The following is a 25971-nucleotide window of genomic DNA, read 5'->3' as shown; positions in this document are numbered from 1 at the left end:
AAACACCTCAGCCAGAAATGCAACAGACTTCAGACATTACACAACATAAGTGTCCACTAGGTGGGGAGGTAGGGTTGGGGACTCTCCTCACATCTCAACTCAACTCAACTTTATTTATAAGTTGCGCCTTACAGGCAAAAAGATTCCACCAAGGCGCTACACAGATCAAGTAAAAACATAAAACACTAAATCCAGAAGATAAAAACTTTGTATCACAAGATACAGATAAAAATACAGTGAGTGCACAAATCGCTATAAGTAAAACAATAAATACTAGATAGAAAGGTTAAAAGACAGATCATAAAAGTAGGTTTTTAGCCTTGCCTTAAAAACCGCAACAGAGGTGGAGGCCCTTATGCTGAGAGGAAGCTCGTTCCAAAGCTTAGGATCTGCCACAGCAAAGGCCCTATCACCACGTGTCTTTAGGCGCGATCTTCGAGCGGAGTGACCATGCACGGGTGTACGGTTGTAGCAGAGACACCAAGTAAGGAGGGGCCAGACCATTTAATGTTTTAAAAACCAGCAAAAGTAGTTTAAAATGAATCCTTACATCTGGGACGTAATTTTGGGGGGGGACGGGTGGGACATGTCCCCCCCACTTTTTCAAAAGGCAGTTTCGGTCCCCTTCACTTTTTTCCGTCCAAAAACAATATTACGCTCCATTAAATGGATTTGATTGAGCACTAGGACCGAAACGGAAACCGGTTTCCTATTAGACCCACCCAAAAGCTAATCTATTGGCTCTGCTGATACTTGCTAACGTATTATTGGCTGTTGCTGCTGTCACTCCAAGTTGTAAACAGAACGTGCTCACGTTGTTTTGCTAGTTTGGAGCCGCTAGGGAACACCGGTACTGAGTCACATCGTCAACTAGACGCTGTGTAATATCAGAGCTCAGCTCAGCTTCCATTATATAACATTTGAATAAGTGTTCTTTTGTGAGTCTTTGGTAGTTATGCACAGCCAGGCGGCAGCATGTCAAGAAACGAAAGTGGATATAAGAGACTTCTTTCAAAGTCAAAACGTAAGTTGGAACATGTGACACCGCTGCATTAAGCTCAGACTCACCTCCTCCTTCACAAACATACTCAAAACTAACTTTTACAAACTAATCTCCTCCACATAACTGACTCCTCAGACACAATGTATTCGTATTATTATAATTATTATTATTTATTATTATTATTACTATTATCATCCTGATTATTATTACTAGTAGTAGTAGTAGTAGAAGTGTAACTTCAAAACTTTTATCATTTAACTTTATTGTAAACTTATCTATTGCAATGTATATGTTCACATTAAAAAGCTCTGAAAAATGAACAGTATCATCATCGTCAACAGATTTTTTTAAGCTTAATGTCAAAGATGTACTCTTTTCATTAGATTTATCTTATTTTTTCCATTTATTTTTTGTGTGTTGAAATGCAACAACTGTTTAAACACTTTTAAGGGAAAAAACATATTTAATATGTTTTTATACACTCAAATTGGTAATGAATAATTTACACATTATATTAATAATAATTGTGAATCATACTAGAACCATCCTGTAAATATTTCTGTTTGTTCCATTCCAAAATCTCCCACTGTTTATAGTTCATGCATCTTTTTTTCAGGTGAGTTACAGAGATGCAGGAGGAGAGACCGGTGAAGGTACAGCAGGAGAGGCTGTAGGAGATGGAGGACGAGAGCCTGGAGGAGATGGAGCAGAGGCTGGAGGCTCACAGGTGAGGTTGAAATAATGAAGATACGATAGACATAAAATTGATCATTGTGACAAATGTTAGGGTGATGATCATGTGTAAAACATTAGTTCAGCATGTCCTCTAACACAGCAAATGAACTAACGGCCAGATCTCAGGAGGGACCGTTTATGTATAAATACTTTTTATACTTTTGACTAGGCCTGGGAAAGTAACAAATTTTGCTGGACGATATTTTGTCCAACAAATTGTTGATGATAAACGATATCATTGTCAACATTATCTAGACCAAAATAACCACTAATATAATGTTAATATATCATAATAATGCAAGTACACCCTTTAAAATGCAACAAATAAACCTTCATTTAACATTGAAATGTCCAGAACCAGAACTTCTAAATGAATAAAAATAACAAACAAAAATTAAATAAAAAAAAGAATCTCACTCCCTGTTAGAAAATGTTGCACCAAAAACAATAAAAAAAGACCCAAAACAATAAATACAATGGCCTATCCATTGTCAACAGCCAAAACTGCACTTCAATAATGATAATAAATATTAATGATAATAGAGTTGTACATTTTTTAACTTTGATATATATATATATATATATATATATATATATATATATATATATATATATATATATATATATATATATACATATTGAGGATGGAAAAATTATTGAGATGGGCATGTGACGTGTCAAAGGGTCTTTACATAACACCCCCACCCCAAATCCGCACAAGCCTGCTGTGTCCCCCCCACTTCTGAAATCAAAATTTCGTCCCTGCCTTACATCAATGGGCAGCCAATGAAGCGCAGCCAGGACAGGAGTAATGTGGTCATACTTGCGCCTGCCCTCTAAAAATCTGGCAGCAGCATTCTGCACCATTTACAACCTGGCTATTGAGCCCCTGCTCACATCGAATAAAACAGAGTTACAGTAGTCCAATTGCACCGTGATAAAAGCATGGACTACCCTCTCAAGATCATGTCATGACAAGAAAGGCTTGATCTTTGCCAGCCGACGAAGGTGGAAAAAGGAGGAGGAGATCACTCCATTGATGTGGGTATCAAAACTAAGGGCACTATCAAGTTTAACACCAAGATTAGTCACTGATGCAGTCAGCTGGCCATTAAATGACCCACAGTCAGTAAGGGAAGAGTCACAATGTCTGTATGGAGCAAACTATATAGCCTCTGTTTTGTGATCATTTAGGCTCAGAAAATTTTCACTCATCCAGGTCTTGATCTCCCTCAAACAGTTCACAAGAATAGAAATAGAGAGACCACTTGACGTGTTCAGAGGCAGGTACAGCTGACAATTGTCAGCATAAAGGTGGAAGTGAACTCCAAGCTCACGACAGATGTCACCTATGGGCAGAATGTAAACAGAAAACAACAGAGGTCCCAATAGTGAGCCCTGTGGTACCCCCCCAGGGTAGATCAGAGTACTCTTAGGAATAACTTCCTATCCTTACACACATTTTTCTATTTGTCAGGTATGTTCTGAACCAAGCCAGGGCTAACCCAGAAATCCCGACATAATGATGTAGACGGTGAAGCAGCACTTCATGGTCTATCGTGTCAAGGGCTGCCGTGAGGTCCAGCAGAAGTAACAACACAGAATTACCGCTATCAGTAGCTAGATAAATGTCATTTAGCACTCTAACCAATGCAGTCTCTGTGCTGTGTAGAGCTCTGAAGCCAGACTGGAAAGTCTCAAAAATGGCATTATCATCCATAAAATCCAAGAGCTAGTGGTAATCACATTTCTCTAGTACCTTACTTAAGGATGGAAGTTTCTAAATGGGCCTGTAATTTGCAGCCAGCGAAGCATCCAGTCCAGGCCTTTTGAGCAAAGGTTGAATAACTGCCTTTTTAAAATCATCAGGGACTATACCAGAGCTTAGGCTCATTTTAATTATGTGCAATATAAAAGGGGCGACTACTGGAAAGACTTTTTTAAAGAGGCGCCTAGGCATCACGTCATCTGGCAAGCAGCTCGGCTTAGCCTTCCCTGCGATCTTGATCAAATCATCTAGATTAATTGGTTGAAATGCTACCAAACCTCTGATGGCAGTAACAGAATGGCTACATACCGGTGCCCTAGACATGGTAGCCCGGAGCACAGCAACTTTCCCAATAAAAAAGTCACGGAACTCATCACACATTTTAGCTGAAGCCTGCACCACATGATGATCATTTAATTTCAGAACTGAGTTAATTGCTGTATAAAGTACTCTGGGGTTATTTGAGTTTAAATAAATGAGATTGGAATAATATACAAATTTTGCAGATCTAACTGCCCATTGGTAAGATTTCCAACTGTCACGAAGAGCAATGAGGGAAACATGCAGATTATCCCTCTTCCACTGTCTCTCGTATCTTCTACATGTCCTTCTTGTGGCACGAGTAGTGTCCGTTGACCATAAATTTACCGTACGCTTTCCCCTCCTTGGCCTTAATGGCGCAACAGTGTTAAGGATAGCCTCACAGGTCTCATTAAAACAAGTAAGCAATCCATCCAGTGAGGACTGTCTGATAAATCAAAGAAGGCTTGTTCAAACAGCGAAGTGAAATGAGTTGCAGTGTCAGAGTTCACATGACGACTATACCTACCTGGGGCAACAAGTGCCAGCAAATTACTATGCAGAATAGCCTCAAATAATATTGGATTATGGTCTGAAAAAACTGCATCCTTAATAGTCAGATTATCTACTGAACACCCCAGTGATAACACAAGATCCAGTGTGTGGCCACATTCCTGTGTGGCCCCATTAACCCACTGCATGAAAGTCAAAGAGTTCACAAGGTTGAAAAAATCAGAGACTAAAGGTTTTCCAGTACAGCAAATATGAATATTAAAGTCTCCCACTAGCAATATCCGCTTGTATCTAGCAGCCCAGTTTGCTAGGACTTCTGAAAACTCCGGCAAAAAATCCTTATTGTATTTCGGGGGTCTATATACTACAGCACAGAGGATTAGCTGCGGATGACCAAGTTCGAATAAGCACAGTTCAAAACTGGTATTAGGAGACCAGGACTGCAAGTGTTTCATCTTCAGATTAGCTTTATAATTAACCACCAATCCACCACCACGTTTAGCGGTCCTTGGCACATTAATAAAAGCACAGTCCGCTGGGATCAGTTCATTAAAAACAGCGGACTCACCAGGGAGAATATGTGACTCCGTCACACAGAGGATGTCAAGATCATGCGTTGTAAAAAAATTCATTCACAATGAATGTTTTGCTTGCCACAGACCTAGCATTGACCAGGCCCCACCTGAAGGATACTTCAGAACTGTTGATGGTGGAAAAAGCTCTAGTCAATGATTGGAGATTCCTCAGATCGGCTCGTCTCCGACTGAATCTCCGAAAGGGTGGGGGGTGCTTACCATACTCCCATGAACAGCCAGCAACAGGAACAAGCGAAAAATCCACTGGATCCACCACACGCCACGGTGCCAGGAACCAAGTGGACGAACACAAGACCACTCGCGAACCACCAGAAAAGGCAAGCTTCAATGCTTTCAGCTTGACGAGCCGTCCAACCCGACAGCCTCTCCTCCTACGTTTCCTCCTAGCAGAGTGCGTGAACGGTGGTGCTTCCCAGCACGCCGAAAGGCCATCCAGGTAGAGGGGAGAGGAAGTATTCCGGTGCTCAACAGCTTAAGATGGTAAAAATCCAACCGAAAAACCTATTTTAAATAGCGTATGATGATCATACACCAATCTGGGGTGAGCGGGATGTAACACACAGGCTAAAAACAACAAGAATACAAAAACTAGAGGAGCTGACAGACAGCAAGCTGGCAACAGTGGCACCATCTTGATTCCACGACTTAATTACATTCATACATCAGTGCATGCAGCCGCAATGAGCAGCGCTTGTCACCTCCGTTTGGACAGGGGAGGGATGTAATTGGATTAGAAAGCACAGTGACTCCTGGAAACGGTTCCACGGCCTTCACCGGTCACAGTCCCGCCCAGGCTGAGATAGGGAGACAGAGTTGCCATGGCGATGGCAGCATTCCACATTTTTTCTGAGGGGTCACTTCAGCCTCACAGGCTCGAAGGGCACCAGATTCAGATAAGAACTTGTTTTGGGGCCAAACAGAGATAATTTTCTCTCTGTCTTAAAGTTATGTTGGTCTCCAACACCTCCAGATCCAACAATGTCGTAAATTAATCTATTCCCAACCGTGCTGTCCCATCAACTCGCTCCTTGATCGAATCAACCTTCTGTGCCAGAGCCTGAATCTCAGCCAAAATTCCAAGCTTACGACTCATCTCGACAATTATATGAGTCTGTGCATTCACAGAGCGGTGTGATCCACCCCTGAGCTCCGGGAATGAGCCAATATTCCTCGAAAGCTCATTAATTTTCCAGTAAGCCAGGTAACCGCTCAGATCAAACAGCATGAAACCTGACACCAATACCACGAATATCCAGACGTCTTCAGAATCCTCTACAGACAGTTGAGAGAGGCAGATCAGGTTCCACTGTTTCCAGGAGTCCATGATATGCCCAATGGCTCTGTCCCAGAGGGGCATCCGGGAGCCCCCTTTCCGTTCTCATTGTTGAAAAAATCTTGTCAATCACGTTGAGAGACCAACTGACCAGGTCCACTTTTAATAATTTCCAGTTTCCAGAAAAAATGCAGAAGCGTCATACACCCAAGACAAACAAAGAGCCTTGGGATTAGATAGGGAGGAGAGGAGGAAAAAGCATCTGCACTTTCCAAGAGCCGGAAGAAGAAGATAATGAGCACCACATATACATTAAATACAGGAAGATTCCTGCACATCTGAAAGAAGTCGTATTTTTCTTTCATGTGACATACTTGAATAAATCCCAGAGGCTTTTATTACTGGAAGATACAGACCACTGAATGTATGACAGAACATTTTCTTTGTTTTCCATTTTGTGATAATGGTCTTCCTTATCCTCGTTCCGCACGACTGCTTTAGTGATGAGTTTGTTTCAGCTGAACTCATTATCATAAAAATCTTAACAGTGAATATATTCAGCTAGAAGAAATGGAACAATTAAGAAGACCTTTTATGTTGTTTTTTTTCAGGCTGCTGAGAAGTAATTATTATTTGTATGCATTGTGATTGCAGACCCTGAGAGGTGAGAACAAAACAATGATCCGTGATGAAGGCTACACCTCCTCTTTATTTGCTCTGACACCTTGTTTCATCATCAGATTAATGAAAATATTTCTCAGCTGAGTCACTGATATATATTTGTAGAGGCTTATTATTGCAGCAAGAAGGAAGCTGAACGCAAATACTTGAGCATGAAGGTTAAAATGTTGAAATCATCCACTTTATGTGATCTGAAGTATCTGGCAGCATCAAAGCAAATCATCAGAGCATGCTGAATAACTTCTTCTGTGAGTTAGTTTGACTCAGTCTGAAAGTTTTTGCAAAAAAGGAAGAAAATAAAAGTTTACACACAAACATTCACAAAAGAAAAACATCCAAAAAAGAAACATTGCAAATTTTTACGTTGAACACTACATGGCAAATGATAATGTTCTGATTCAAAGAGAAAGAACCAAAACATGTACCAGACACAGATAATCCTGTTGGTTGAGTCACTTTTACTGTTCTGTTCAGCAAAAGCAATTACTTGTGTGAATATGATGGGGAAAAAAAACTCCCAGACTTATGATGTAAAGCAGTGAAAGGGTTTCTAGATGTTTCAGAGGCATATATGAACTTAAAACAAAAATTTGTATGCTTTTATTTTGTGAGAACCCCCCCCCCCCCCCCCAACCTTGTATCCATCCATCCATCCATCCATCCATTTTCATCCACTTATCCGGAGTCGGGTCGTGGGGGCAGTAGCCTAAGGCGAGAGGCCCAGACTTCCCTCTCCCCAGCAACTTGGGCCAGCTCCTCCGGGGGAATCCCAAGGCATTCCCTGGCCAGGTGAGAGACATACGGTAGTCCCTCCACTGTGTCCTGGGTCTACCTTTAGATCTCCTCCTGGTTAGACGTGCCCGGAAAACCTCACCAGGGAGGCGTCCAGGAGGCATCCTGACCAGATGCCCGAGCCACCTCAACTGGCTCCTCTCGATGTGGAGGAGCAGCGGGTCTAATCCAAGCCCCTCCCGAATGACCGAGCTTCTCACCCTATCTCTAAGGGAGAGCCCAGCCACTCTTCAGAGAAAACTCATTTCGGCCGCTTGTATCCGCGATCTCGTTCTTTCGGTCACTACCCAAAGCTCATGACCATAGGTGAGGGTAGGAACGTAGATCGACCGGTAAATCATGAGCTTCGCCTCCTGGCTCAGCTCTCTTTTCACCACGACAGACTGGTACAATGCCCGCATCACTGCAGATGCAGCACCAATCCGCCTATCAGTCTCACGCTCCAGTTTTCCCTCACTCGTGAACAAGACCCCGAGATACTTAAACTCCTCCACTTGGGGCAGGACCTCATCCCTGACCCGGAGAAGGCATTCTACCCTTTTCGGAATCAACACCATGGTCTCAGATTTAGAGGAGCTCATTTTCATCCCAGCTGCTTCACACTCGGCTGTGAACCACTCCAGCAAAAGCTGAAGATCACGTTCTGATGAAGCCAACAGGACCACATAATCTGCAAAAAGCAGAGACCTGATCCTCAGGCCACCAAAACGGATGCCCTCCACACCTTTGCTGCGCCTAGAAATCCTGTCCATAAAGGTTATGAACAGAATTGGTGACAAAGGGCAGCCTTGACGGAGTCCAACTCTCACTGGGAACGAGCCCGACTTACTGCCGGCAATGGGAACCAAGCTCTGACACCGGTCATACAGGGACCTAACAGCCCGTATCAGAGGGCCTGGTACCCCATAGTCCCGGAGTACCCCCCACAGGGCCCCCTGAGGGATGCGGTCAAACACCTTCTCCAGTTCCACAAAACACATGTAGACTGGTTGGGCAAATTCCCACGCACCCTACAGGATCCCCCTAAGGGTATAGAGCTGGTCCAGTGTTCCTCGGCCAGGACGAAAACCACATTGCTCCTCCTGAATCTGAGGTTCAACAATCCGATGGACCCTCCTCTCCAGAACTCCTGAATAGACCTTACCAGGAAGGCTCAGGAGTGTGATCCCCCTGTAGTTGGAACACACCCTGTGGTCCCCCTTTTTAAATAAGGGGACCACTACCCCAGTCTGCCAGTCCACTGGGACTGCCCCCGATGTCCACACGATATTGCAGAGCCATGTCGGCCAACACAGCCCCACAATATCCAGAGCCTTAAGGAACTCCGGGCGGGTCTCATCCACCCCTGGAGCCTTGACACAGAGGAGCTTTTTAACCACCTCAGTGACCTCAGCACCAGAGATTTGAGAGGCCAACCCAAAGTCCCCAGACTCTGCTTCCTTACTGGAAGACATGTCGGTGGGATTGAGGAGGTCTTCGAAGTATTCTGCTCACCGATCCACAACGTCCTGAGTAGAGGTCAGCAGCACACTGTCCCCACTATAGATAGTGTTGGTACGTACTGCTCACCGGAAGTAGCGCTTTCCTTCACCCCCTCCAAGGTCTCCAAAAAGGGTGGGTAGTCTGAACTGTAGTTTGGTGCATAAGCACAGACCACAGTCAGAACCCATCCTCCCACACGTAGGCGGAGGGAGGCTACCCTCTCATTCATTGGGGTAAACCCCAACGTACAGGCACCAAGATGGGGGGCAACTAGTATGCCCACCCCTGCTCTGCGCCTCTCAGTGGGAGAAACTCCAGAGTGGTAGAAAGTCCAACCCCTCTCAAGGAAACTGGTTCCAGAGCTAGAGCCATGCGTTGAGGTGAGTCTGACAATTTCTAGTCGGAACCTCTCAACCTCACAAACCAACTCAGGCTCCTTCCCCACCAGAGAGGTGACATTCCATGTGCCAAGAGCCAGCTTCTGTAGCCGAGGATCAAACCGCCAAGGTCCCCGCCCTCGACTACCACCCGTCAGACACTGCACCCGACCCCTATGGCCCCTCCCATGAGTGGCGAGCCCATGGGAAGGGGGACCCACGTTTCCTCTTCGGGCTGTGCCCGGCCGGGCTCCATGGGTGAAAGCCCGGCCACAAGGCGCTCGCCAATGTGCCCCACCTCCAGGCCTGGCTCCATAGGGGGGCCCTGGTGACCCACGTCCGGGCGAGTGAACACTGTTTCCATTTATATAATTCATCATAAGAGGTCTGAGGAAGTTTGTAGCTGCAAACGAAACATAGCGGGAAAACAGGTAAACAAAACTGCTCTGTGTTTTAAAAAAGCATGGAATTAGAGATACGACACAGCAAGAACACGCCTAAGAAGATCATCATAAGAGGTCTTCAGGCTGCTTTTTGTCCGATCCCTCACCTAGAACCTGTTTGCCATGGGTGACCCTACCAGAGGCAGAAAGCCTGAGACAATTTAGCTCCTAGGATAATTGAGACACTCAATCCCCTCCACCACGGTAAGGTGGCAGCCCACCTTTTATTGTAACTTATATTAAGCCATTTTACAGGATAATTACTGAAATTATGGCTGTGTTTGACCTCTTATAGAGATACACTCACTGTTCATCTTATAACCCATTAACGCAATTAACCAATCAGCCAATCACATGGCAGCAACTCAACAGGTTGAGCAGGTGTCCAGTAACCGGAAGGTTGCAGGTTTGATCCCTGCTTAGGACAGAGAAGGATGCTGTTGTGTCCTTAAGCAAGATACTTAACCCACCTTGACTGCTGCTGGTGGTGGTCGGAGGGACCGGTGGCGCCTGTGCTCGGCAGCCTCGCCTCCGTCAGTGTGCCCCAGGGCAGCTGTGGCTACATCGTTGCTCATCACTATCAGTGTGTGAATGCGTGTGTGAACGGATGAATGATACACTGTAGTGCAAAGCGCTTTGGAGTCCTTACTCTCAAAGGCGCTATACAAGTGCGGGTCATTTATCATTTATCATGCCAGTTTGGACCCAATTCTCTGAGGAATCTTTGTAACATGTTGAAAAAGGCCGTTCTGAATGCATGTGGGGGTGGGGGGTCCAATCTTGAGCCTAAAAAAAGTGACCTTTGTGTTTCATTTTTATGTCTAGCAGATATTTTTCTGCAATCAAAATAAGTATGAGTTTTTATTTAAACAATGCATTTTATTATTTCCTGCAAGATTTCAAAATAGATACATTATGGTATTTTCAATAGTTTGGATTATTTTTCAATACATTTCAATAGTTCTATGGCCGATAGAAAATGTGTTTGACATTCTTTTCCATAAAGTCTCTCTCGCATAAAATTATTTCAGGGTTATGTCACTTTAGGAAAACAAGCTGGAGCTGGCTATGCCCACCCTTCCCCCATTCATGCTGCCATAAGCTGAGAAGCTCCAATATCCGGGAGGGGTTCAGAGTAGAGCTGCCGCTCATCAAACAGAAGCTCATTCTTGTACACAAGAGGTGGTTCTAGTAGTTAATATCCCCATTTGTGACATCACAAATGTAGACTTTTTTAAACATCTTGTTTTAGGCACAAATGTATTTAAAACAAACACTGACAGAAAACAGATGGAATGTTTTATTTCACATTTGTAGTGTTTATAAAGACTGGAGAGACCCACACCACAGCACAAAAAGATGCAAACTGTCAGTTTTGCCTTGCATGTCCCCTTCAACACAACTGTGTGTCAAAGAAGTGCAATACTCAGAATCTATTAACACTGTTGTCTTTGTTGGATAAACACCGGACTGGTTATATGTGGCCAAAGGAATAAAAGTATGACTGTGTGACATAATGGCAGAAACCAAAAGTTTGTGTGAGTATTATCAGTGACTGTCATTCTAACACTTTTGTAATAAAATTTTAATTTGATATAGGAAATTTTACAAAAATACACAATAGTTGTTTTACTTGTGATAACACTGGTCCCAGCAAGTTTTTGTTATTTTGAATATTTCCAGTCCAAGCTTCAATCCAGATTCTTGGCATTCATTTAATTGGGCTGAGAACAATTGTCCAAGCATGAGAAGAAAATGAGTTTCACTGGAAGAAAACAGTAATTTAAATTGCTTGTTTTTTTCCTTTGCTTGCATTTTTTGGGCTCTTTAACAAGTTGAAAAATGCAAAGGCAGAATTAGCAATATTGTGACGGTTTAATCATTAGAAAAAAACAGGTTTACTCACCATTTTTGTCTGCTCTGCGGAAAATCTGCAGGAAATAAAACACAAGCAGGAAGGAGACAGTAATTAGCAACTTGTGAATAAGCTTAATGAGACAATTTCCTTAATAAAGAGCTACTGTAATTTCAGTGTAATTCTGTTGTGAGAAATGCACCAAACTGAGAAAAACTGTAATCTATGTTCATGATGTAGTTGCATCCACTAAACAGGATTATGTTCATGTGGGTCATCAGCATGAAGTTATTGAAGTTATCAAAGCAAACATGGCTGGAATCCGTTTTACTGTAATCTGTGTCTCCAAGTGTGCTGCTGTGATGAGTGGATGTCCCCACTGTGGGACTAATATATTCTATTCTATTCTATTCTAATTTAGTCAAAGTCAGCAACATGTTTACATCGGTGAACAGCTGAAGAGAGAATGTAAGCTGACGTTGGTAAGCTAGTTACAGTTTTTCTCAGTTGCTTTGGTACATTTCTCACAACAGAATTACACTTTGCACAGCAGTTAGTTCAACCTCCACAACATGTTGTCGTTTTGACTCAACCTAGTAGCGGTTTCATGTTCATTTTGTCCAAAGGCAAATGCCTTTGGACATGAAGCAGTTGAGTAAGTACAAATGTTAAAAGAATGGTCACTTTTGACTTGCTATTCATCACTATCTCCTTGCTTTTATCATGAATGTCATAATTATTTATACTTGTACCGGCTGAATAGTTATTGTCCTTACAACTAATAGTCTTCATTTCATTGCTCCTGTCATTGCACTCAAAATTGTTGAACATCTTGTCAAACAATTTGTACACCCATTTTGAAAACCTTATTTTTAAGGAGTTTCCATGGAAATCTCCATAAATTACTTTTCTCAGATGAACCTTATCTCACACTAATGAAAATTGGTGTGTGTCCTGGTGACAATCGGACAATGTATGTAGTGGTTTGGGATAATGTTAGCTTCCATCACTATGCTAGTCAGGCAGTGGTTTGCAGCACACTACAGGATGCTTATGGAGTTTCTTCCTCCCTACACTCCATTCCTAAATCCAATTGAGGAGTTTTTCTCTTCCTGGAGGTGGAAGGTATATGACAGGCATCCACATACCCAAATGACCCTGCTAACAGCTATGGATGCAGCTTGTGATGACATCACAGCAGAGTCCTGCAGAGGGTGGATTCGCCACTCCAGAAGATACTTTCCCTGATGCATCAATAGAGCTGACATTCCCTGTGATGCTGATGAAAATATGTGGGCAGACAGACGGGAGCGTCTAGATATCAATGATTGATATGCAGCAGTGTCTGATCAGTTTTTTTTGTTGTTGTTTCATAAGTACTGCAGTAAGGTTTACTGTCTAAGTGTTATGTTTGCTGTAAAATGTTTGTTTTACTGTATTTCCCCAGTTGCACAATGCTGTGAACAGTTTCAATTAAATATTATCAAGAGTGCATATGAAGTGTCTTGATTTTCCTTTACAATTTATGGTTTTCAACATGCCATGCATGCTGTCCACACTTGACATGTCATTGGGAAGCACCTACAAAGAAATCCGTCACAATGAGAACACGTTCAAACCATTTGATTTTGTGACCAAAGGTGCTGGTGTAATGACTTGTAATTGTGACAGCCCTGACACTTTGATTGATATAAGTACTTGCTTTTGATGAATATATTATCTGTTTTGATTAAGAGACTTGCTTTTGAAGCATTGACAACTTATTATGAGCAACCGACTTGCTTTTGAACAACTGACTTTTCGTTTTTATGAAGTGACTCACTTTTGCAAGTTGTCCACCATGTTTTGCAGTTTGCACTAATTGTTTTGAGGAAAGCCTTAATAGTGGTGCAGAGATCAATTCTGTTGCGAGAAATGCACCAAAACAACTGAGAAAAACTGTAACATACCGCTCTCTATGAGCCCCCGCTAGATGCGCTACTTCTTCTGATAACTGAACTGGGCATGAACTAGTTGAAGGAATGCTGGAGGAGTTTTGTTTTTGTTTTGATCGCAAAAACAATTTCAGGCTCTACTTTTCCCTTTGTTTACTACTCGTATCGCTCACTCTTTACATGCTTTTGCCGTCCAGCATGGTGGACCCACGTGATCAGGTGACGTCGGTGCAAAGGGTCAATAGAGGAGGGTTGTCTCACAAACAGGTGAAGCGGTGACCATGTCACAAACTAATGTAGGAGAGGGAACATGTGAGTGAGTCACCACAGTAGGAAGCCCAGCTTGCTGTGAGAGAGAGTAGCGAACGATCTGTGGCTGATGAGTGAAAACAAAAGAAAAACATTCAGGACTGAAGCTCCGTCAACTATCGGCTGGCCACGCGGCTGCATTTATAAATATAGCATGTCATTTTGGCGGTGCGCGCAGCCGCAGCTCACGGTTCTGGGAGAACTGGGCATGCCCGTCCCATCTACTGCAGGTGGAGCTCAACGCTCCGCCCATCTCACCACCAGAGCGGAGAAAATCACATTCGCTTGAATTATACAGACGGGTTCTGTGTGCGAATTAATGCCGGTTAAATTATTACTTAAGTGTTGTTTGTGTGCATGTTGTTCAGTAGCTAATGCTATAATTAATATCATCTGTTTTTTTCATAAGCCCTACACACTGTGCGTGATGCGCGTTTGGGGAGTGCAGGCGCTGGTTTAGCGTGAGAGACTGAAGGTGTGGCGTGAGAGTGTGTGAAGAGGGTCAAATGTGTGTGTCTCACGCTCAGTGCGTGAGAGTTGGCAGCTTTGCAACTGAGTCGTTTTTGGCTCCAAAATGCATTGTGCTCATCTACCGTGACATATCAGAATTTATGCCACTATTAACCTACAACTTTAAAGTGACAGTGTGTACTTTTCCTGCCAATAGGGGGCAGTACATACCTAAATCATTGCAAGCAAGCTGTATTTTTATGTTCCAATAAGACCTTGCATCATCAGCATGTTCAACTTCCAACAAAAAGCACATCAGACTCCCTTTCATCACTTGTAATGAACAAAGTCATAAATGTAGAGATGGGTACCAAATTTGGTACTTTTTAAGGTGCCAACCAAATTCCGTGGTACCTACCAAGGACTGATTCATGTGATATGAAGTGGTGCCTCATTTCGTTACCTGTTCTTCACTAACGAGAACTTGTGAGACAGCAATTTACCAAGATAGACAGCAGGGCATGCGCAAGAAAGTAATGTCATCAGTCGCTGTAGGCAAGCATTAAACAGAGCAAACGGCATGGCAGAATAAATCCTTCTAAAGTTTGGCTTCACTTGACTAAATGTGATGGGTGACTGGGTGATGATGAAAAGCGAGGCATCATCATCTTAATCTGCTCCAGCTGCTTCCTACTTCTCTTCAAAGGGTATGAAGATTATTGTTTTTCTTTGTATTTGAGTCCAAAAAAAGTGCTAAGGTTCAAACTAAACCAAAAAAAAGTTCAAAACAACATTTGAAAAACTGCAACCCCCCCCCCCCCCCCCAAAAAAAACTTACCTTGAAAATCTGTATTTTTTTTATTAAAGACTGACTTACTGATCCAACCAACGATTTATATTTAGTATTAATCGAAAAGTTTTTCTTTCAAGAAGAAAAATATAAAACTGGAAATTTTGTTTGAGTGAAAATTTTCATTTTAAAAACTGGAAATTTTGTTTGAGCGTCTTAATTTTTTGTTCTCAAAACATTTTGTTTGATAAAACCTGTTATTTGATTGAAACAAACCTTGCTTTCCATCTGGGGCCTTGTTGTGGTTGATGAAAGATCTCTCTTCAATGGCCAGTGTAACAGAAGTGACGACAGCTTTTATTTTGAAAGCGACAAGAGGGCCTTTTAAACCTTATTGAAAAGCTATTGTATGCATGCAACTGTAATTGAATTGCTTCAACTAGATTGCTGGAATTACACAATACAGTTTTAAGCAGTTAAAGGCAACGTTTGCAATGTTTCCATACAAACATTGCTTCTCTAACAGAGCCTCGGGTCTCAGCCCTCCACCCAAACGTTACTCTAGAACAGGGGTGGGCAATTATTTTTTCCATGGGGCCACATGAGAAACAGAAAATATTGTGGAGGGCCAGGCCAAAAGGCTGAAGTCAATTATGCATAATATTAATGGTATTTCTTTATAAAAAGCAGTAAATACCATTGTTTTTTTCAAGCTGGTAAGAGTGGACTATATGTTATAAATGAGCAAAAATGAAAAAGTGAGGTTGGCTTACAAAAATGTGATTTATTCAAATTTCCCAAGGCAATGGTAAACAAAGTGCGCATTTGGTTTTTGTTAAACATTTGTGACTTATATTAGTTAACAGTTTCAGTCACATTCACTCCAAAACACATTCTGAGTTTCAAATATTGTTGGAAAGAGGTTCTTAGCATTCTACAGACACACAGTATTGTCTGTAAAATAAAATCACTGAACTGTGATCTTGAGAAAGAGGTTTAAAAAAATGTCCCAGTTCACTGCTAGTTGCCTACATTTGTGGTCCAAACACCTTATTTTGTGTTTTTAAGCGATTTTTTTTTCTTATTCAGTGAGACAAATCTAGTCTCTGCTGGGCTTTAACGAGTGCATCAAAGTCAGGTTGAATGTCTGAGGTGGAGATGCGAAGCACAGCTGACAAATGATCCTCAGTGAGAGAGGATCTATACCTGAATTTTGTAAACTTCATCATTGAAAATGTTTGTTCACAAATGTAGGTAGAGCCGAAGAGAACCAACATCTTCTGAGCATGTCTCCTCAGGTTTGGAAAGTTCTCCTCCTTAAGAGAAGAGTAGAAATCCAGCAGAGATCCTGACTTAAAGTGCTCTGCCAGAACTGCATCAGACTGCAGGTCAATGCGTTCCAGCTGCACATCACTGGGTGCATTATCCACACTGCAGGTAAAGGGAGAGGAAATCATGTGCATTTCATCCTCCATTGTTCTGAGATCTTCAAAACGCCTTGAAAACTCACCATGTAATGCTCCTAACATGGATGAGTACCTGCTGAGGTGATCAGCTGATGGTGTGACTTCGTTCAGGGTTTGCATGTGAGTGAGAGTGTTGCTCTCCAGTTGACTTGAAGGAAACTGCAACTTTCTCATGAAGGCCTTCACGAGGCTGTGCATTTCATGAACAAAAAGGCCCTTGCCCTGCAGTTTGGTGTTCGGTTCATTCATCAGTGCAGTCACATCAACAGCAAATGCTAAATCTGCCATCCAATCCTCATCTGAGAGCTCTGGAATGTCTTTGCCTTTCCTCTCGCAAAACTCTCGAATCTCTGCCTTCAAGTCCCAAACCTCTTCAGCACTTTCCCCAGGCTGAGCCATCTGACAGCTGTGTGGAGTCCTCCAAAAGAGCCACAAACTGTCTGTGATTCATTGCCCGCGCCCTGATGAAGTTTATTATTTTAGTAACAACATCAGTAACATGGTTGATCTCACTGACTTGCACAACACATGTTGGTGTATAATACAATGCAAAAACATCAATTTTTGATCTGCATCGATTTCTGTCACCTTATCTTGCATGTGTTTCAAAAGTCCGACATTTTTCCCTGTAAGATTTGGACAACCGTCTGTTGTGACACCTGACAGTCTCTCCCATTTCAATCCCAGAGTGTCCATGCACGCATTTACCTCTGTAGAAAGATCACTCCCTGTCGTTGTCCCTTTCATCGACCGCATTGCTGCCAGCTCCTCTGTGAGCTTGAAGTCCGTTATCCCCCGGACATCACAGCTCTCGTCTAAGGCCAATGAGAAAAAGTCAAAACTTGCCGCTTCACGTTGCAGCTGAAGCTCCAGGTTCCCCACGGTTCACCTGGACAGCGGGATTTGCTCAAATGCGCCTTTTTTTTCAGGGCATATTAGTGCTGCGGAGTCCTCCATGCACTCTTTGACAAACTCTCCCTCCGAAAACGGCTTGCTGTCTTTAGCTATTTTGTGGGATATCACAAAGCTGGTCCAGGGTTGCTGCATCCCTGGATGTGTGAAGCTTAGTAAAACAGCCTTGCTGCTTTTGCAACTTTGCTAGCAAAGCTTCGGATGTCCGTGCCCTCTCAGCATCAGATGAGTTCTTGTATTTTTCCGAGTGTTTCTTGTCGTAATGCCGACTCAAATTGTAGTCCTTAAACACGGCAATCTCCTCCCCGCAAATCAAACACACGGCTTTACCTCCGACTTCAGTAAAAAAAATACTTAGCAGTCCAATTTTTGTTGAAAATCCTGCATTCGGCATCTTTTTTTCTTTCTTTTTTTTTTTCTCTTTTTTTTTTGCATGAGCGGACGTTTCTGGGGGCTACAATCACCATGTCAACCGCGGGCACTTGTTGCTATACGTATTGAGTCATTGTGCACGTAAAAAACAACTTCAAAATAAAAGCAATGCAGCCTTAGCCCATGCATGAGGTAAAATGAGAAAATACATTTATTTTGTAATTTCCAATTAACCTTACGCGGGCCGGTCAAAGTCAACCAAAGGGCCGTATGACGCCCGCGGGCCGTAAAATGCCCAGGTTTGCTCTAGAACCTCACCTGATGATTGATCAGAGCTTATGTTTTCCATACAGCCAAGCTATGTCAATAGAATAAGATGGCTTACTTTAAAAGCTGTTCTTGTACCAAAGTACAAACATTAAAGAGTCAAATAAATGATCAAAGTTGACTATAAAAAGCATGAAGCTAGTTGAACCTAGCTTGTTTTAATAGCAGCTTTAACTTTTTTTTTCCAAAGACTGGGTCCTTTTTTAATCACAAGATCTGGCAACTCCATCTAACCAAACTCATCCAGGATGAGCCGGCAAGGGAAGCATTTACAGAATTTAAAATACATAAGCGCTGTGCTTTGAAAGGTTTGGGTGTAATCAGCCATTTTGGATGAGCGCAAACATGGTGTGTGTGTGTGTGTGTGTGTGTGTGTGTGTGTGTGTGTGTGTGTGTGTGTGTGTGTGTGTGTGTGTGTGTGTGTGTGTGTGTGTGTGGAGGGGGAACATAGTCATGATTCATTACTAAGACATGTTGTGCTGTGAAAAGATTCAACAAAATTTGATTTGCTAGATTTATGTGTAAATGTTGTTTTACATAAAATAGGGCCAGTGGTTAGAGAATGGCACAGCATGGCACATTAACACCACAAAGCTAGTTTTTGCAGAGGTTACATTCAGAAGCTGAAGTAATCTGAGGATAAAAACATAAAGCAGAAAAATGCTGTGGAATAGCAGTAAAATGGATGAGTCACCAAACTTGAAAAAGCAATTTATTCTTGAACGAAAAAAAGACCTAAAATATTGCTGCAGGTTGGTCAAATGAAAGGAGCTAGCTGCAGGAAAGCCTTGAGAAGAAGAACTGCTGGTTGAATCACAGCCTTTCTTTTTGTCATTGTGCTTTCTACTAGACTTTGTTCTCTTTGAGTTTATCTCACATCTGACTCACCTGCTTCCAGTTTTTCTATTATTCCACTAGAATTCTCTCCCCAGGTTTCTCCATTTCAACCACCTCAGTATATTCTCACTTTCTGAGCTTTGCTTTGAAAACCTTTGATTTTGAACTCTAATTAGCTTGAAATGTTTCTGCACAAGAGATGTTTACTGGAAGTTTAGCATTTGACTTGTGAGCACAAGAAATCTGATGCGTGCTCTATACTATTGATTATTTTCCTCTTCCTCTGTCATGAGTTTTCATTGTTAGGCAGCGGTCACACCTGACATGCTTGTCAGAGTTGACCTGCAGGTTATTGATAACTGCAGAATCTGCCTGTCACTTTCATTCGCTATAGGTCAACAAGCTCAAGGTCTGCATTTCTGCCATCCATCAAGTCTGCCTTTCTACTTCTTCAGCTCAGAGTTAAAACGAAAGCATTTTAAACACACCTTTCAACACATTTACTACTCCACATTTGACTGATCTGGTAAATGGAAATATTTAATAGTTTAAACTGCTATTATGTTTTAACAGAGGAGATAACAGGACATGCATCTACAGGGAGTGCAGAATTATCAGGCAAGTTGTATTTTTGAGGAATAATTTTATTATTGAACAACAACCATGTTCTCAATGAACCCAAACAAGTCATTAATATCAAAGCTGAATGTTTTTGGAAGTAGTTTTTAGTTTGGTTTTAGTTTTAGCGACTATTACTGTGCATAATTATTAGGCAACTTAACAAAAAACAAATACATACCCATTTCAATTATTTATTTTTACCAGTGAAACCAACATCTCCACATTCACAAATATACATTTCTGACATTCAAAAACAATACAAAAACAAATCAGCGACCAATATAGCCACCTTTCTTTGCAAGGACACTCAAAAGCCTGCCATCCATGGATTCTGTCAGTGTTTTGATCTGTTCACCATCAACATTGCGTGCAGCAGCAACCACAGCCTCCCAGACACTGTTCAGAGAGGTGTACTGTTTTCCCTCCTTGTAAATCTCACATTTGATGATGGACCACGGGTTCTCAATGGGGTTCAGATCAGGTGAACATGGAGGCCATGTCATTAGCTTTTCTTCTTTTATACCCTTTCTTGCCAGCCACGCTGTGGAGTACTTGGACGCGTGTGATGGAGCATTGTCCTGCATGAAAATCATGTTTTTCTTGAAGGATGCAGACTTCTTCCTGTACCACTGCTTGAAGAAGGTGTCTTCCAGAAACTGGCAGTAGGACTGGGAGTTGAGCTTGACTCCATCCTCAACCCGAAAAGGTCCCACAAGCTCATCTTTGATGATACCAGCCCAAACCAGTACTCCACCTCCACCTTGCTGGCGTCTGAGTCGGACTGGAGCTCTCTGCCCTTTACCAATCCAGCCATGGGCCCATCCATCTGGCCCATCAAGACTCACTCTCATTTCATCAGTCCATAAAACCTTAGAAAAATCAGTCTTGAGATATTTCTTGGCCCAGTCTTGACGTTTCAGCTTGTGTGTCTTGTTCAGTCGTGGTCGTCTTTCAGCCTTTCTTACCTTGGCCATGTCTCTGAGTATTGTACACCTTGTGCTTTTGGGCACTCCAGTGATGTTGCAGCTCTGAAATATGGCCAAACTGGTGGCAAGTGGCATCTTGGCAGCTGCACGCTTGACTTTTCTCAGTTCATGGGCAGTTATTTAGCACCTTGGTTTGTCCACACGCTTCTTCCTGGACCCTGTTACTGTTTTGAATGAAACGCTTGATTGTTTGATGATCACGCTTCAGAAGCTTTGCAATTTTAAGACTGCTGCATCCCTCTGCAAGATATCTCACTGTTTTTGACTTTTCTGATCCTGTCAAGTCCTTCTTTTGACCCATTTTGCCAAAGGAAAGGAAGTTGCCTAATAATTATGCACACCTGATATAGGGTGTTGATGTCATTAGACCACACCCCTTCTCATTACAGAGATGCACATCACCTAATATGCTTAATTGGTAGTAGGCTTTCGAGCCTATACAGCTTGACAACATGCATGAAGAGGATGATGTGGACAACATACTCATTTGCCTAATAATTCTGCACTCCCTGTATTTTCTGGTCCGTTCCTTTTTTCTTTGATGTTGCAGCACATCTGGCCAATAGTCCTCTCCTGCATGTTTCAATAGTGAGCAGGTAAACTTGTCTGTGTCTATGGGCTCTTCGGTGTCAGGAGATGATAATGCATCATTTACAGCAAGCCTAGAAAAGGTCAGACCTGCTTCCAAGAGTGCAGCTGGTCTGGTGTCACAGAGGTAGGAATAAAGAAGTTGGTTCTTCCTGAGCTGCTTTGCACAGAGATTTGAAATTTGAGTGAACCTGATTTTATTGACAATTATTTGAAAGCTACATTCCTAATAACCTCAATGTGTGAAATTTTTTTGCAGTTTTTTTCCCTTCCCAGCACAAAAGGAGAGGAACACAAGGTGGAAGACATGGAGACGCGAGAGAAAAATTGGGATGGAAAATAGGGGTATTAGCACTCTGCAAAACCATCAGAAACTATAAAAGAATGAGAATTATAAATCTGCCTATAACTGCTCTAGCTGGCCTTAAAGGCACAAGAAGTAAGAATTCTAGAGTGAAAAAATCACAAAACAGTCTAATGCCTCCATCATGCTGGAAGGAAGGTTACACTGAAAAATTTCCTTCACAGCTGGCTGGGGGGTTGCCAGTTTTTCTCCTTTTCAAAAATGCCAAAGAGGGTCACAGTCTTTGTTTACAATTGGTCCTTCTTCCATAGTTCCTGGTTCCAGAAACAATCATATTTGAGCTTGCGGAGTTGCCAAGCCTGCTCCGGCATTTGTAATTCAACACCAGCCTACAAAGAGCAGCAGCGTTGTGGGGAGAGTGTTACACAGTAAACTGAAGTGGCCCAGAAGTTATGTCTTGTACCTCTAAGAAGCCACGGCATATTTTTGTTTTACTCTACTAATGGGTGAAGAAGGCTAGAGGCTAACGATGAGCTAACAATGCTAACAGTAAATAATAAAAAAACATTCAGCTCTAAAGCATTTAAAAGTAACTAATTTCTAATTAAAGTAATTAATTTTAAAGTAGCTAATTTCTTATGCTTTGCATGATCTTTGAATCAACCTGCAAATCCAGCATTAGCAAACGTTAACATTGAAAGATTTTTTCTGTCAACGTGCTGAAAATTAGTCCATTTGGAGCACGAGAGCAGCTGCGTGATGGAAAACGTGGTGTTCAAGACCAGAAAAAGCACAGTTTATATGGTGCTGTGAGACAACAAATCCCTATTTGGGTGTTGGAAGTTTAGTACCATTGACTCTAGTGGTGGTGTCCACCCTGGGACTGGGAGATCAGGGTTCATATCTGGTCAGGTCATACTTTTCATAATGCCTCCCTGCTGCACTCAGCACTGAGGGGTTAAGCCGCCAAATAGTTCCCGAGCACAGCCACTGCTGCAGCTCACGTACCCCACAGGTATGGGCCAGATGTGGAAATGTAATTTCAGCTGTGTGGGATGGTGACTAATGGAACTTTAATTTTACTGAACTTGCTAATTTGCTTGTGCTGTTCTGCATCACAAGCAACTCTTCTAATTTTACTGATTCCAATTGTTTTGGAAGAAATCTGGTGATGATTGGGTTACAACCAATCAGCGTGAGTTAACCAAAAGTTCCACTCCACTACTCGTCCAGGCCTTTCCCAGCACCTACCTCTCTTCAGGTAATTCAAAAACTACTGAAAATGGCCCAGAAAATGGCCCATTTGGCCAGCCTGGTGAAGTGGAGACACGCGAGAGCCAGGAAGCTCCAGTGTAATTATCCTGAAGTTCCAACAATGAAAACACACCTATGGTCACATGGGCAGCTAATTTGTGAGCAAAATAGTTTTCTGTATCATTCCTGATTTGCTCAACATCTTTTCTTACGCCAATCATCTTAAGGCATGACCAGTTGACTTAATTCAGTACGTTTCATATTATGGGGCAGAGAAAAAAAGCTGCGTCGACATCCAAGTCAAATCCTGCCAGCTTTCCCAACTGGTAAAATGATTGGGTGTCCTACTAGCACATATATTTCTAGATGCATTGTTCTTTTTCTCCAAAGAGCACTGTGAAATATGGGGCAAAAAATAGGTGCGGAGAAATAAAGTGAGAAAGAGAATGATCAAAACTGAGTGAGCATGACCCCATCTCACTAGAGGAACACTTGGATTTTCTAGACTATTATTTCCACCACAAGCTGTTTTAGAAAATAATATCTTGGATCTATTGTGGGTTTTTTCCCCTTCATTTAAACAGAAAAAAAAATCTGTGAGAATTGATGTTCATAGAGGCTTACGTTTAGATGCCGTCAGCGTATAAGTGACACACAAAGAAAGCTGTCAACTGTGTGAGAGCTCAGATCTGGAAACATCACTGGCCCTGCAAAAACCTCACACCAAGATGGACAGTTTCTATAGTAGCATTGAAGGTTGATCTGGCAGCAGGTGTGTGTTTGAGCACCATTGGAGCTGGGGTGTCTGTACAACGCAGCATAAAACAAACACTCGTTTTACACACACACACACACACACACACACACACACTCAGACATATATATATATATATATATAAAACAAACACTCGTTTTACACACACAGACTTATCTATATATATATATATATATATATATATATATATATATATATATATATATATATATATATATATATATATATATATATAACTGGCTTGTGTGGGTTTGTTTGGGCTTATAAAAAGTGGTGGTGTGACAAACCCCCCAGCAGCCTGTGAACCTATCCGACTGAGAGCTTAATTTATCAAGCAGAGACAGCAGCTGCAGCATCTTGACTCTGTTATACACACTCACATTACAACATGAAGTAAACAACTAAAAAAAATAAACAATTGTTTGACCCTACATGCACATTGTGTGAGTATTTTTGAATGATTTCGTTTCTTTTTCTTATATTTTCTATTAAATTAAAGCTGGAGCACCTAATGAGTGGACGCATAAATAAACCCCACTAGCGACTGGGTGAAGCTGTTCTACTCACATCGTGGAAGATGTTGAGCCCCTGTCCGGAGCTGTACAGCAGCTGTTGCTGGTTCTGCTGAGCCCGGAGATGCTTCTGCTTGGCCGACTGGAGGCACATGGTGATCATCTCCGTGCAGGCCAGCATCTTCAGACGCAACGAGACACTCTGATCAGGGGGGGAAAAGCAACGCTCCAAACTCTGGGGTGCTGTGGCGGAGATGCGGTCAGGTGAGAGCGATGAAGAGCGAAGGCAGGAGGAAAGAAAGGAGGCAGGGGACTGAAGGAGGCTCCGCAACTTTGTGTTGCGTTGCTGAGCTGAGCCTGCAGCCCTCCGCATCCCCCTCCTGCAGGAGCTGCTCTGATTGGTCCGTTTATTTGGTCCGCGCTTCTGGATTGAAACGAAATAGATTTCAAAAATATTCATTTTTCTTGTTATGTGACTTCAACAAAGCAGTTTAGGGCTCGAGTCTAAATTTCCCATCAGTTAAAAGCGTCTATTTGCGTCCAATTTGAAATATATTGGGTCAAACTTCTCAGTTAGGACTTTTTCACTTTCCAAATGGTCCATCTTGTAAAATGTAGGTATTCTTATATTGCCAGCTCTCAAAGCACAGCTCATAACGCTAGGGAAAAAAATCAACGAACCAAATTCATTATATGTCCAAAATCAGGCTATGGTAATTTAATCAGATTTAGACCAATCCAAAGTAATAGCATTACAACTCAATATCTGTTTAATTCAACCCTTCATAGAGAAAGTAAGCTCCTTTTAATAGTAAGTCAGAGAAGAACGAGACAAACAGAAAGTTTTTTTTATGATGTAGGAAGAGAAACTGAACCAGTTTGAGTCTGCAACGATTTTGAATAGAAACGTGGGAAACGAAGAGAGGAAAAGCAGCAGAGGAAATGTGATCAGGAAGCTTAAAGCAGCATACTGAGTCAGGATAACCCAAGCCAAATGGCAGCTTCCCATTTTAGAAAATACGGAACTTGCAGTTGGAGAGAAAATATCTCTTTTGTGAATATGTGGAAAGGGAAATAGATATTTTAATATAAAGTAAAAAAAATGTTGTTTAGTTTTGGATTTTATTGGCATGATGCATCCTAACTTATTCTGGCAGCAGTATTCTGGATCAGCTGGAGTTTGTTTTTTTTTCTTACAGAATTTAGTTGCGCATATTGATAATAAAGAATTGCAATAATGAAATCTAGAATTTATTCAAGCTTGGCTTTTTTACATCACTTTCGGTCAATGTTTCTAATTTTAGCATGTGAAACGAAAGAGGGCAGTCCATAGTTGAATGACATGGCAACGTAGCAAAGTAGGTTTCTTAAAATATTTCAGGAGGCCAAAAAGCAGTTTAAGGGAATGGTTACACAAATCAAATCCAAAAACCAACATAAACTCCACATTTTCCAGCTTTAGACCTATGCTGCCATCTGCTGGAGAATGTGGGTCACATTCAGACTTAAAATACGGTTGAATGGTTTGTTTTTGAGGTTTATTTTATAGATATGTTTTAAAAGGGCTCCATGATTGTGACGTCTTGACTGTTTTATTTACCTGGTGTAGGAATCACCAAATCAACACAAAATATTGACTTCCTGGAGATTTCAGTCCGGAGGCGTGGAGCAGAATTTGACCCTCCTTTTTGGACGTTTTCCTTCCTGAACTTTACA

General features: G+C 42.0%; 1 protein-coding gene across 1 annotated transcript in view; it reads right to left on the bottom strand.

Moving 5' to 3' along the window:
- The window catches only part of necab3 (N-terminal EF-hand calcium binding protein 3), a 62586-nt gene extending 37937 nt beyond the window's left edge, over positions 1-24649 (bottom strand). The window contains exons 1-2 of the mRNA XM_015959206.3: positions 24311-24649; positions 11870-11894 (exon numbers count right to left, since the gene is read on the bottom strand). Coding sequence (XP_015814692.3) covers positions 11870-11894; positions 24311-24628 — 343 coding nt within the window. The 5' untranslated portion in view covers positions 24629-24649. The remainder of the gene's footprint in view (positions 1-11869; positions 11895-24310) is intronic.
- Between the last annotated feature and the right edge of the window lie 1322 nt (positions 24650-25971).

This window comes from Nothobranchius furzeri, chromosome 3 (assembly GCF_043380555.1).
Source record: "Nothobranchius furzeri strain GRZ-AD chromosome 3, NfurGRZ-RIMD1, whole genome shotgun sequence".
Classification (NCBI taxonomy): Eukaryota; Metazoa; Chordata; class Actinopteri; order Cyprinodontiformes; family Nothobranchiidae; genus Nothobranchius; species Nothobranchius furzeri.
This window is presented reverse-complemented; position numbering and strand designations above follow the sequence as displayed.